The 13,733-nt window shown below is 42.6% G+C and overlaps 1 protein-coding gene across 1 annotated transcript in view; it reads left to right on the top strand.

Moving 5' to 3' along the window:
* MRPL15 (mitochondrial ribosomal protein L15) overlaps nucleotides 1–11,957 on the top strand; it is a 20,906-nt gene extending 8,949 nt beyond the window's left edge. The window contains exons 3-6 of the mRNA XM_025204497.1: nucleotides 3,131–3,276; nucleotides 8,677–8,842; nucleotides 9,796–9,919; nucleotides 11,372–11,957. Of these exons, the coding sequence (XP_025060282.1) occupies nucleotides 3,131–3,276; nucleotides 8,677–8,842; nucleotides 9,796–9,919; nucleotides 11,372–11,709 (774 nt within the window). The 3' untranslated portion in view covers nucleotides 11,710–11,957. The remainder of the gene's footprint in view (nucleotides 1–3,130; nucleotides 3,277–8,676; nucleotides 8,843–9,795; nucleotides 9,920–11,371) is intronic.
* Nucleotides 11,958–13,733: the final 1,776 nt, after the last annotated feature.

Below are 13,733 nucleotides of genomic sequence, written 5' to 3' on the forward strand. Positions count from 1 at the left end.
TGTACCAAACCCCCCCGCCCCCCCCCCCCCAAACTAGATCATCCCAGTCAAAGCTTTGTCTAACAGGGTCTTGAAAACCTCCAAAGATGGAGAGTCCCCATCCTCCCTGGGTAACTTGTTCCAGTATACACCACCCTTCTAATGAGAGAGTTTGTCCTAATATCCAACCTAAACCTCCCTTGTTGCAGCTTGAGACCATTGCTCCTTGTTCTGTCACTGCTGAGAATAGTCTAGCTCCATCCTCTTTGGAACCACCCTCCAGGTAGTTAAAGGCTGCTATCAGATCCCCTCTTAGTCTTCTCTTCAAAATAAATAAACCCAGTTCTCTCAGCCTCTTCTCAGAAGTCATGCGCTCCAGCCCCCAAATCATTTTCATTGCCCTTTGCTGGGCTCTCTCCAACTTGTCCACATCCTTTCTGTAGTGGGGGGCCCAAAACTGAACATAGTACTCCAGATGTGGCTTCACCAGTGCCGAATAGAGGGGAATAAGCACTTCCCTTGATCTGCTGGCAACTCTGCTACTAATGCAGCCCAGTATGCTGTTAGCCTTGATTGTCTAATCTAACCCCCAGGTCCTTTTCAGCAAAGCTGCTGCTTAGCCAGTTAGTCCCCAGGGTGTAGCGGTGCATGGGATTTTTCTGCCCGAAGTGCAGGATTTTGCATTTGTCCTTGTTGAACATCACGAGATTTTATTTTGGCCCAATCCTCCAATTTGTCTAGGTCACTCTTTGAATCCTAGCCCTACCCTCCAGCTTATCCAATACACCCCCCAGCTTGGTGTCACCTTCAAACTTGCTGAGGCTGCAATTCATCCTACCTTCCAGATCATTAATGAAGATACTGAACAAAACCCAAACCAGCCCCAGGACCAACCCCTGGGGCACTCCACTTGATACCAGCTGTGAGCTAGGCATTGAGCCATTGATGATAGCCTGACAATCCAGCCAGCTTTCTAGCCCCCATACAGTCCATTTGTGTAACCCATATTTCCTCAGTTTGCTTGTAAGAATGCTGTGGGAAATGGTATCAAAAGCCTTGCTAAAGTAGGGGTGTATTACGTTCACTGGTCTCCCCACATCCACAGCCAGTCATCTCATCATACAAGACAGTCAGGTTGGTCGGGCATGACTTGCCCTTGGTGAATCTATGCTGACTGTTCCTAATCAATGTTGCCTTCTCCAAGTGCTTAGAAATGGATTCTTTGAGGACCTGCTTCATGATTTTTCCAGGGATGGAGGTGAGGCTGACTGGTCTGTAGTTCCCTCGATACTTCTTCTCTTTCTTAAAGATGGCACTGTATTTGCTCTTTTCCAGTCATCTGGGACCTCCCCTGATTGCCATGAATTTTCAGAGATAATGGCTAATGGCTCTGCAGTTGCATCAGCCAACTCCCTCAGCACCCTTGGATGCATTGCACCCATGGACTTGTACATGTCCAGCTTTTCTAAATAGCCTGTTCTTTCACCACTAAGGGCTGCTCACCATCTCCCAAAACTGTGCTGCCCAGTGCAGTAGTCTGGGAGCTGCCTTTGCCCATGAAGACTGAGGTAAAAATGGGATTTTTCCTCCTCATCTGTCAGTAGGTTGCCTCCCTTATTCAGTGAGGGACCCACACTATCCCTGATCTCCTTGTTGCTAGAGGTGCACCAGTTACATTGGTTCAATATTGGATTGGTACTGATATAAAGAAAACTGGTTGTATTGGATATGGCCCGATGGGGCCGATAATTTAGCTGATAAATGCCCATGCTGCACACTGCCGCAGCACGGCACTCAGGCAGCGAGGAGCAGAGCTGACTCTGCCGGTGTTGGGAGGAGGCTGCAGCCACCCCAGATTTCACTGCAGTTCAACTCCCAGCCCTGCACTGCTGCCTGCCAGCCAGCGCAGCCCTGGCTTTTCCCAGCCCTTGGGTGGAGGCAGGGCATTCAGCCAGGGCTGCGCCGGGTGGCGGCATGGGGCTGGGAGGGGAGCTGCAGCAAAATCTGGGGTGTCTGCAGCCTCCTCCCAGTGCTGCCAGGGCATGATCCAAACCCAGCCCCCAGTGGCAAGAGCCCTGCATAGCTCTAGCTCCACCCCCAGCTGCCACCCACCCTGCACCACACAGATCTGAACGTAGCCACCCCACCCTATAAGCACTCCTGGTGTGCAAGCAGCAGTGGGAGCTGCCGCCACCCCACAAGCCACGCATTCGTCCTGCACCCCCCCCCCCCCCCCTGGGCGGGGCACCACCCCCCCCACCTGGGCTGGGCAGCACCTTCCCCCTTCCTCACCATGGGGGTGTTGATCTGCCCCTCAACACCCCTTCCCTCCCCCTTCCTCTTCCACTGCACCAGACTTACCACTTGATGGCAGCTGTATCAGATCGGTATTGGCTGATGTGTTGATTTCAATATTGGCTATTGGTATTTGCTTCCAAAATCTCTATCATTGTACCCCTAGAATCTCTGCTATTTCTGATGGCCTAATTGCCTTACAGTGAATCATCAGTAGGCTTGACAGGATTCGACTTTGGTATTATCTGTTAAAATTATAACAAAAAATTAATGTTTATTTTTAAGCTTTCATTTAGATTTTGTATCAGTTTTTAAGTTTTCAGGATTGTGCAAAACTAGGGTTGTGGGGAGCAGACAACTTATTAATGATAGTATACTACTATTATAGTACGATTTAGTGACCCACCATGACATGTATAACTAACTACTGTAGGACTGCTGCCAGCTGAGTTGCAGAGGTGCCATTAGTCCTGGCTCTGCTTGTTCATATCTCCGTTGTCTGCTTTATCACCTCCTCTTCCTTTATTCCCGGTCCCTTAAAGGTTCTGAGAGTTGTAGTCCGAACTACGGTCAGCATGGTTCTGTAGGACTACTCCCCCTGTCATCACACACTCCATCACATCAGCCATTATTTTTCTTGCGTTCCCTTTCTATAAATTTTGATTACCCCTGGAAATACATTTTGTCAGGCTGTGAGTGTGAGGTAAAATCATTGTTTGTCAATGTTTACTTTTTTTTTTTAAATTGAATCTTGCCAAGCCTAGTCATCGGTCAGTCTTATTTCTGTAAAATGTGCACTGTATATGCAGAATTGATGACCATCATGTAATTAACCAATGTATGTATTATTCCTTAGACAAAATGTAGACGTGGACGTCATGGAGGTGGTCGAGGCCACAAAGGATACGCACGAGGAGGAAATCGTCCCCGATTAGGCTTTGAGGGTGGCCAGACTCCGTTTTATTTGGTTATTCCAAAATACGGGTATAATGAGGGACACAGGTAAATTCCTTTCCTAGATTTATCTTGAGAAGTATCACTTGCATTTATAGCTCTTCACCTTGAGCGTGTGGTCAGCTTAATTTATGAAAACACTTTTAATGCATTAACCTCTCTTCTTTCTCCCCACTATTTACTCCTGGTCATGATACTTGGCACTCTACCTTCTCTTTCACATTTAACTGCCTCTTCCCTTTTGTTGTCTTGTCTTGTTTCTGCCCCACTGCACGTTTACTATGTTCTTTGTCACTTTTTATCATTTGCACGTGCTTTTGTTGGGTTTAAGCTAAAATTTGTTGAAGTGGATGAAAGACTTTGCTCCAGGGGAGTTTGGATCAGGCCTACTGTATTGAACATATCTACACATAGAGGATGTGTCTGTGCTTTCTCGGGAGCAAGCCTAGAAGTGTTTTTGAGAAATAAGTTCCATGTGCTCCATGAGACATAAGTCTGAAAACTGAGGTAAGATGCCTTGAGAGTGACCTGAGTAGTTTGGCACGTGTTCAAGAGAGATGGAACACCGTGTTGGGCTCTTGTGCATAATGATGCTCCAAAGTCAGCTACTCTGATTTGTTGGCTTGGGTGCACAAGAAACTTCCTTTGTGGTGCTTTCAGCTTTGCTCTGGAGATGCTACAGACCAGGGGTCAGCAACAATTTTGGGCAAAGTGCCAAAAACACCCACAACCTTGACTTGTAAAATGTTGGCATGCGAGGGTAGATGGTGGGGAAGCCATGAGGGGCCTGATCCTTGTTGTTGCTGCTCCAAAGCACTCGTGCCAAGCAAAATGTCTTCACATGCCATACTCCAGCATCCATGCCAGGAGTTGCCTATGGCTGGTATAGATGTAACCAGGAAATCTTGTAGTTTCTGTCTTTGCCACTTTGTACTGGTGTTCTCCCTTGGATTTTGCCAACGTGCTTAATGGCAGACCTGAAGGGCCTGAGTGAAGTGCCCCACTCTGTTTTCCCTCTCTACCTTTTGTGCGGGCCGGGAGCGACCCGAGCCCTTTTTCGTGCTGCACGTGGGCTGTGGCCAGCAGCCCGGGCACGCCGGGTCGGAGAGGGAAGGCCGTCGAGCTGGAATTAGGCACAGATGTGTATCAGTAGTTTTAAAGATTGTTTACTTACACCAAGATGGCAGTGGTGCAGGCTGGAAAGCTTGCTTGGGTTGCGGTTACAGATAGAAAAGAAAACAAAACTCGAACCTGCAGGGCACGAGGGTACGTCGCAAAGGGTTCCGGCGACGGGAAAAATAAACCTGCAGGACTCGAACCCGGGTAGAAGAGCTCTGAGGCCAGTCGTAAGGGCTCACACGAAGTTTGCTAGGCTCCGTGGGTTCTTCTGTTCACTCACTCACACGAAGTTTGCTAGGCTCCGTGGGTCCGGTTCTCTTGCGCGCGGGAATAGAGATCTTGACACAGCGTGAAGTCTCTTCCTCCCTTGTTCGTGGAGACCTCCAACTTGGGCGGAAACCACTCATGCCTCTTATACGGCTAGCAAGCCAATCATTAGCCGCCACGTGTGAATAATTTAGAACTGGCCAATAATGGGACTCGAATTAGCATACAGATGGCGGGAACTCTTTGCAACGAGCATTTCTGTGCTGCAACAAAGAAATGCACCCTGCAAAGAAAGCTTCAAATTGGCGGGAAATTCTCCCTTGCACCGGGGTTCTCTTTTGCAGCAGAAAACTCCACCGTGCAAGGAAGCGATAATTTAGCAGGAACAATTTAGCAGTGCCGAAGCACACAAAAACAAAAATCACACCCTTTGGGTTGTGACACCTTTCTTGTGTCCTAGAGTCTGCTTGGCTCTGTAGCCACCTACCATTAGTATTTTTGTACCTCATTCATAGTGCATATTTTTGGGACATCTTCCCTCTGCTAGTGTAACTTTAATTTTCCACATTAAATATTTTCTCAAAAGTTATTTCAGCTACTATTCTACACTCTTGTGATATCTGTTTCTCCTTTTGTCCCACTTTTTTTAAACTATGACAACAAAGTGTATATATTTTGGGTGCAAGATAACACCAATCATACTCTGTCTTAATTTCTTTTTAACTTGATGTGTGTGCGCGCATGTGTGTGGCATCCACAACAGCTTCTTTCTTAATCTTTCTGCTTCTAATTTACAACTTGGGGCACTAAAGATTCCATCCTGTTCAGTGTGCATTACTTTCCCTGCCACATCCCTCCATTTACACGCATTTAAAAGTGAATAAATGTCACTCTGTTTAATCACCTTTGGAATATTGTAGAATGCACCAAGACTACGAATTAATCATAGTAAGTTCGTGAAGGAATTTGTGATGTTTTACAAGCAAAAACATAAAAAGATATATATATAACTTGTGTGGTGAAAGGCTTTTTCTCTTAACTCAAACTAGTCTATGAACTATCTTATACTTAAAAGCTGTCAGACTTTGCCAGAATATAGGGCACATGTAGATATGCTTGCACCACATCACTAGGCACTTTTAAAGGCACCTGGCATTGGTGCATGCATTTGTATAATGCAGTGTGCGTCAGCGCTGAGAAAATGGCAGCGGCCGCGCTTTTGAACTGAAACATAACAAAGGTGTTTTACTTCAGAAGCACACCGCCACCATTTTGTCACTGCTGACACACATTTCGCTATTTATACAAATGTATGCAATGCAGCGCCGGGCATGTCAGCTCGCGTGCGGAGCAGATACAATTAATGAAGTCCGCTCAGGAGCGTTGGAGCAGTGTATAAATGTCCACAGATGGTAGCAACCCTTGTAGGCTGCAGGAGTATATTCTAACCACTTCTGCTAATATCCTAACCAAAAGAAGTGTATTGATACTTTACAAGGATACTCTAAAATCTGTGTGGCATGGAGGAGATCAGGGAAGGGACAGGCAGCAGAACAGTAGATGGGGCAGGGAGCAGGAATTGGAGCACAAGATGGGGCAAGGAGCAGAAAGCATAGTGGAAGACTGGGAGGAGGAAGAGGATTGTAGTGGCATTTGGTATGCAGGGCTAACTTGGCATGCCTGCCAAAAAAGTTGGCCCTCTCTGCTCTAGAAAGGCTTCATGCTCTGCTATCCACCTCTTCTAGGTTGGGTTGAATTTAGGTAATCATTTTATATAGTTCCAATACAGAAAAGCTTATATGCATTTAGGGTATTACAAGTATATATCAGCGAATGTATAATCAAATATCATAGGTTTTCTGTTTAACTTAATCTTTTAGCCTCAGTTTTTGTATGTTTAAAAAAAAAAATACTTCTAGAGCTTGAAAAGCTTACTTGTTGTTTGATAGGTGATGCCAGAGCTTACTAGCCAGGTGTCACCACACTTCTAACATAATTATTATGTTGGTTTTGGATATAACTTTCTATTATACCCAAAGAGCTAAAAAGATGATTTAAGAGAACATAATGTAGTCATGCAGTTCAAATAAAGTAAGGCTGTCACTACAACTTGCTCAGAGAATTATTTGAGTTGAGTGGTACTGATGAACTTCAAATGATTCAGCCAGCTTTCTATACTTTCTTTTTCTTTTGGGCCAGTGCCTGCTTTTTTCCCTATGATGGATCATGGTGGATGGCTTTGTGATGTTTTAAGAGGGTAGTGGGACAGAGGGGAGATCCCTTCTTCCTGAATTGTCTTCAGTGTTGATATCATGCTTTTTTTTTTTTTTTTCCCCTCTTCCCCTCCCCACCCCCTTTACACATTTTTCATTACCTTTCTCCCTTATTTTTTGTGTTTTTTCCTTCGCTCTTCACCCAGAAATCAATCGGTCTGTATGTTGGAAAGATATTTTTCTTGCAATGTTTTGCACACCATGTATTTAGGTTTCATTCATATTTGTAATAATTAAATCATTAATAACTTGTTACCTGCTGACTTTATACAAGACACCCATTCCCTAGGTTTCCCCCTCTACAATTCTGCTTGGGGAGTACAGGTTATTGGAATTCCAGTCAAGTCCATTGCCCTGAACAATGACTGGCAGTATCATCTTCATCATCAGCTTTTTAGCAGATGTTGTTATAATCCTGAAACTGGCACTCCAGAATATTCTTTAGCAATTGTAAGCAAACTTTCTCTCTTCCATATGCCCCTTCCTTTTCTATCCACTTCAGTGAGGATGACTGGAATGAGGAACTTTAGGTGTCGTTCTCCTCCCTCCCTCCCTCCCCATTTCCTGGCTGCTGTGCATGAGCATTTCTCTTGATTTACACTTACCTCAATGTTCTTTGGTGTTGTGAAGGCATTATATGTGGTCTTTCATCCTTCTCTTGCATGTCCTGACCCATCTTCCTAGGGCTCAGCTCCAGTGCCTGCCCTCTTTTTTTGTCATGCACAACCTCTCCAAATAGCAGAGAAAAATTAACCTAATTCCTTTTAGTTTCATTCTTCTTCCAGGATTCATGGCAGTAGCAGTGAGGTTCATAAGTACTCCATAAAAACACAGACACTGGAATTGAAAGTTGGAGATTTATGTGGAAAGCATGATGGTTTTAATGACCATCAGAGTTAAAATTATTGCAATTAAAAAAAAAAAAATAGTCGTCTGTATTTTGTGATTGTCTTGGATGCAGTTTAGAATACCACTCTTGAGGTATGCCTCAAGCATGTTTGGGAGCAGTGGCAGGGGACAACCTTGTGTTGCATTGTCAGGGTTGGAGTGGCAGTGGGTGTTTGGATTTTTGGGACAGTTTTGGGAGTTGTATGAAGCTGGTTCACAAAGAAAACCTTTGTGTTGTGTATGCATCTCCTGTTTCTCAAACTAGTTGTGTTCTGGGGATAAAACTACATGCTGTGTGATGCTCAGATTAAAAAAGAAAACCCATAAAAGAAGCCATGACATTTTTTTTTCAGATGAGCGGGCACAAAAACCTGATCACATTAAATTGTCTAAGATGTTTTGAGTAGGTTTGGATGCCATTGAGTCAGATGCTCAAATTTGTTGATAAGGCTGCTTAGAAAGACTGTTTGGAAAAGGCAGTTCTCTTAACGCTGTCTCAAACCAAGGGGTTTGCAAGTTAATTTATTCAGATTTGCACTTTGCCTGTGCCAAAACATCTACAGTTAGACTCCCTAGCAACTGATCAGTTTGTTCTTCATGAGATATGAGTCCAGTTATAGGAAGCCATCAACGTACCTTGCTATATTAAAGGCAGGGAACAGAATGTATAGTGAAATATCCATGAGCAGAGCTCCTAGACACTGTGATAATAGACTAGATACAAATAGGCCCCTATTGCTAAGTGTCCCTATTCTTGAAAATTTTTTGGAATTATTTACCTCTTTATCATTTTATTACTACTCATTTATCTATCAAAGCTTGAGATTTGACTTGCATTGTGCTTATTAAAACATGTACCTTCACATCTAGACGCTGTGAATGTCTTTGCTTTTTTTTTCAGTCTCAGGCGCCAGTATCATCCCCTCAGTCTGAGAAGGCTACAGTATCTTATTGACTTGGGTAGACTTGACCCCACACAGCCAATCGACTTGACGCAACTCACGAATTCCAGGGGTGTGACAATACAGCCACTCAAAAGGGATTATGGTGTCCAACTAGTGGAGGAGGTTGGTCTGAAATCCTTAACTTAATACTAGGCAGGGTAAGGTAAACCTGTTCTTTTTTGGGGAGGTGGTGGTGGATCCATCTCTCTGCTTCTTACAGTACTCCCCTTTACCTTCTGGAAGTACCATGCTTTTCCAAAAGATAATCTTGTTACTAGTGTGACACAAGTACAGTATTGTAATCTGGAAGCCACTAGAGGGCACTATTTATTCATGAAAAGCAGCACTGTTTGCAAAATACATTTTTTTTCCCATATTGGGAAAGCTAACGCACGCACATGAAGAGACTGACCAATTGCATTAGAACAAAGGAAGAGTATACTGAATTAACTGTAGTGAAATAATCTAAGTGAACAAATAAGAATAACTTGATTACACTTGGTGGTATACATAAATAATTTATGCTATTCTGGGGGGAGGAGCAAAATGTGCAATAGGAGTTATTGCAATCAAGGCAAGCAGAGACTAGTATGAATGAGAAATGAAGTCAAGGTAGAGATGTAACCCAATGTTATGGCAGTGGTAGCAGACAGGTGTGTATGAAGTAAATATTTAATTCAACAGTTTGAATTGATTGGTTGCTTTTTATCTAAATGTGCACTTTCATTGGGTAAAATCTTACTGTAAAGAGCAGCTTGGCCTAGCTTAAACTTCATAAGCTTAAGAGTTGTCTATAGTGGTTGTGAGAGCTTTCAGCTATTCATTAATAGTCTTGTATGGCTGAAAGCTAGGCCTGAAAGAAATGCACTTTGCTCATGACTTTTTTTTTTTTCTTTGTCTGTTGAGGTAAGGAGTGAAGACTGATTAAAGCAGATTGAACTATATAACGGGATATTGTAGAATTGTGATAAAACATTATCTTTGTAGGATATGTAAAGCTGGTGGTTAAATATTGCTTCCAAAATGTTCAGTTTAACTGTAGCTAATTTAAACAGATTTTGTTTTGAAACTTACAGGGGGCTGATATCTTTTCAGCAAAAGTAAATATTGAAGTGCAGATGGCACCTGAGTTAGTTGTTGCTGTAATTGAAAAAAATGGAGGGATTATTACAACAGCCTTCTATGATCAAAGGAGTCTGGGTAAGACTTGCCCTTCATCTTCCTACTTCCTTTTTTGGTGGGTGGAGGGAAAGGGTTAGAGGTAAGAGAGGTTTCTGTCATAGATCTCTTTCCAGCAGTTTGAAAAAGAGAGACATTTTAAACATCCAGAGGAGCTCTGTTTATAGCAATGTAGTATAACAGAAATCTGCTAAAAAAACCCCCAAAAAACAACAGTCTTTCCGTAGGAGTAGTACTCATTCAGGCTTGCATATTTATTATTTTTCTTTTGGCTCTACCTGTGCCAGTGATGCTGTCTAAATCCCTTATTTAGGAGGTTGTCAGATTTGTAGGTTTGGAGCCCCAAGTGGTTGTTCTTGAATGGAAAATTACCTTGCTTGGCTCTTCAGAAACTTTACAATTGCACTTGATGAAACATTCTACAAGAGGGGGAAAGTTAGTCATAGTGGAAAAGAACAGATTTTGTATGGTAGATTTTTTTTTAGATTAAATTGAGTACACTTTTTTGCCAAAAAAATATTCTATTTTTTTTCATTTAAAATGGGGTGCCATTTTTAGCACAAAAAAAAAAAAAGCAAATTCCAACTGAAATGTGCACTTGAAACACTTTAATCATCTAGTTCTTGTCAAGAACAGATACTTCATTTTGTCAGAAGAGTAACATTAGAGGAGGTCAGACCTGCCCCGTACCCAAAACAAAACGGCTGTTGATTTCTTATAAAAATCCTTACTGAAGTGCTTGACTTGGGTTGGGTTCATGTTCTGCCCAGTGTTCACATGCACATTCTCACTGGAGTTAATGAAAGTTGCATGCATGGACAAACAATCAGTGGATATATCCTTATTGAGCAAATTCTTTGTTCTGTCTTGTCTTTCTAAGTCAGCACAAAAAAATATCCCTGAACAGTAGTTAAACTAAGGAATGTCGTTTTCCTAGTGTGCTACAGTCTTAAAGATGTTCTCCATAAGTTAGGCAGAAGCCCTCTGCTTTTAAGGGTTGCACTTTACACATACTACTTGGGGCACTAACTTTGAAAGATTTATAAGAATTTGCCAATAGTAGTCCTAAGTGACAAGCAAGTCTTCTGAAGATCACCATGCAGTTGCTGTTTAATTTACTTTGCCATATCTTTTCCAACGTAGACATTCCAAATAAGTTTGAAATGGGTACTTAAGATTGTCAGAAGCTTGTTGGGTAGCTCAGTTTTCCTTTTTAAACACAAATTTTAGTTCAGTTAAAAACAGACAAGGATCTTTGGGGAAATCTGATATCTTTTATTAGACCAATTTGTGCAAACTTACTGCTGTCTGGTGTATCAAAAAATATTCTTCTTTTATTTCCTTATGCAAAATACCTTCGTGACTAGGGAATAGATATTTGTAGTGGCAGAATATTATCTAATGTTTTTAACCCTCATTATGAAACACTGTAGCTAATTCTCAATCTCTCTTCCACCTTTTGCTTGTCCACAGATATAGTGTGCAAGCCAGTACCATTTTTTCTGCGTGGTCAGCCTATTCCAAAGCGCATGCTTCCACCTGAAGATCTAGTTCGTTATTACACAGATCCCAAGAATCGTGGGTATTTGGCAGATCCATCAAAGGTTCTAGAAGCCAGGCTTGAACTTGCCAAGAAATATGGTTTTGTTTTACCAGACATGACAAAAGATGAACTCTTCCAAATGCTAAGTACACGCAAGGATCCTAGACAGATTTTCCTTGGTCTTGCTCCAGGTTGGGTGGTGAACATGAGTGAAAAGAAAATCCTTAAACCAGTAGATGAGAGGTTGCTAAAATACTATAGCTCATGAAGTCTGGATTTGGAGACAACTGCAGGTGTACAGGAAACATCTGGCAGTGAAATAATGGATTAGAAATGGGATTTGTTTACTAGTACATTTTATTGTACTAGTCAGAGTATTATTATAAATTCATGATTGTATAATGGTACAGGTACATCTTCATTTTTTTTCTTTATTGTCCTTAATATGGCGTAGTGAGAAATTCCAACTTTAGAAATGCTGTAAAATCTGATATGAATAAAATACATGTTCAGACACGCTTCTTTTGCTATGATTTGCCACTTGGCACCTTAATCGGTGATCTGATGCAGAATTTAATTAGAAAATGCTATCCAAAGGAATAGTTTACATATTCTGTTTTTATTTGTTCTTTTAATTCTATCCATTAACCATGGCTTCCAATTTAAATGAAAGTAAAAATTATGTAAAAAGTATCTTGCAGTGAGAAGCTAATTTAATATTGTAATACTGTTTTAATGTGTTGTACAAATTGGGATTTTTAACACCACCTATGAAAGAGGTAAGTAGTATTTTAATTTCACCAGCTGTAAAGGGTGGAGGGGGGCTGGAGAGAAACACAGTTAATTTTCTCAAGGCTATTGTAGTGACTTGATTTACTCATTAGTAGTTATATGGATTATAAATTATTAGTCTGGACTTCCAGTTCTGAATTCATAGCTTCCTACAACACTTCCATTTAGGCACAATATTTTTCTTTAAATCTATTACACTATCTGTATAAAAGTCTTTCATCTTCAAAGGATACTATAATTCAAGCTAGTTTAGACCAAATTAACTTTTTAATCATTTTTTTTCCCTTTCTAAATACTATACCCTCTAAACCTACTATACTTTCCTTCTAAAATTTCAGAAAAATGTATATAGCAAAAGTAATATCTGTTACTGTGGTTACTATGAAAGAGATGATAGATAAATTCTAAGGGTGTGACCAGAGGAGCATGCATGTGCGTTTCCCTGGGGATGAATAGCAGTGTCTCACACATTTATTTGTGCCAGTGCTGGTCATCCCTGGGGAATGCCTTGGGGATTTGGGGGCAAATTCCCCTGGGTGGGATAGAGGAGGCTGGCACTAGTACTTGGGCTGGCCCCCACAGCCTTATCTGGGGGGGCCTTCTGGGGCTGCAGCACTGACCATCCAGGTGCACAGAGCCTGGCCGACAGCTGGAGCATGGTTCTGGCCAGCTAGGTGCCAGTTTCAAGCAGTGCACACTGCCTCCATGTATGCTGTCCTGCTTTTTTGCGGTGTGCTTTTTTGATGCCAGGATTTTCTGGTACCTAAATTTGACTCCAAACTGCAAATATGCAGTGCAGAGAACCAAATCATGTTTGGGGGTACATTTTGTAGCACCTCAAAAGCTTTTGAGGCACCGCAGATCACACACGCATGCTCATGTGGACATGCTCTAAAGGTGTGTTCCTCATTAAGTTGAGGATAAGAAGGTATAATTAGATTGCTGAGCTAAGACTCTGCCAGCTTGCCCACAGATATTGTGTAATCCTGTCCACCGTTCTAATTGGGGCAGTACCTCAATTTCATAGTTTCATAGTTTCAGGGTCGGAAGGGACCTAATAGATCTTCTAGCCCGACCCCCCGCCAGGGCGGGAGAACAACCCAAAAAAAAAACAAAAAAACAAAAAAACACTCACCCTAAAAACAAAAACGGGACTCAAATGAGTCCAGCCAGGTAAGTATCCAGCCTCTTCTTAAAGATCCCCAGGGTAGGGGCCAGCACCACCTCCCTTGGAAGTTGGTTCCAGCTCCTAGCCACCCTTCCCGCAGTCTCTCACTGTAGGGTCTGCCCTGTTGTCCCCGGATCATGCGGGTGGCCCTCCTCTGGACCCTCTCCATGTTGTCCACATCCCTCCTGAAATGGGGCGCACAGAACTGGACACAATACTCCAGCTGCGGCCTGACCAGCGTCGCATAGAGGGGGAGGATCACCTCCCTGGCTCTACTCGAGATGCACCTGTGGATGCACGACAAGGTCCGGTTAGCCCTGCCAACCATGACC

Source organism: Alligator sinensis, unplaced genomic scaffold (genome assembly GCF_000455745.1).
Source record: "Alligator sinensis unplaced genomic scaffold, ASM45574v1 scaffold612_2, whole genome shotgun sequence".
Classification (NCBI taxonomy): Eukaryota; Metazoa; Chordata; order Crocodylia; family Alligatoridae; genus Alligator; species Alligator sinensis.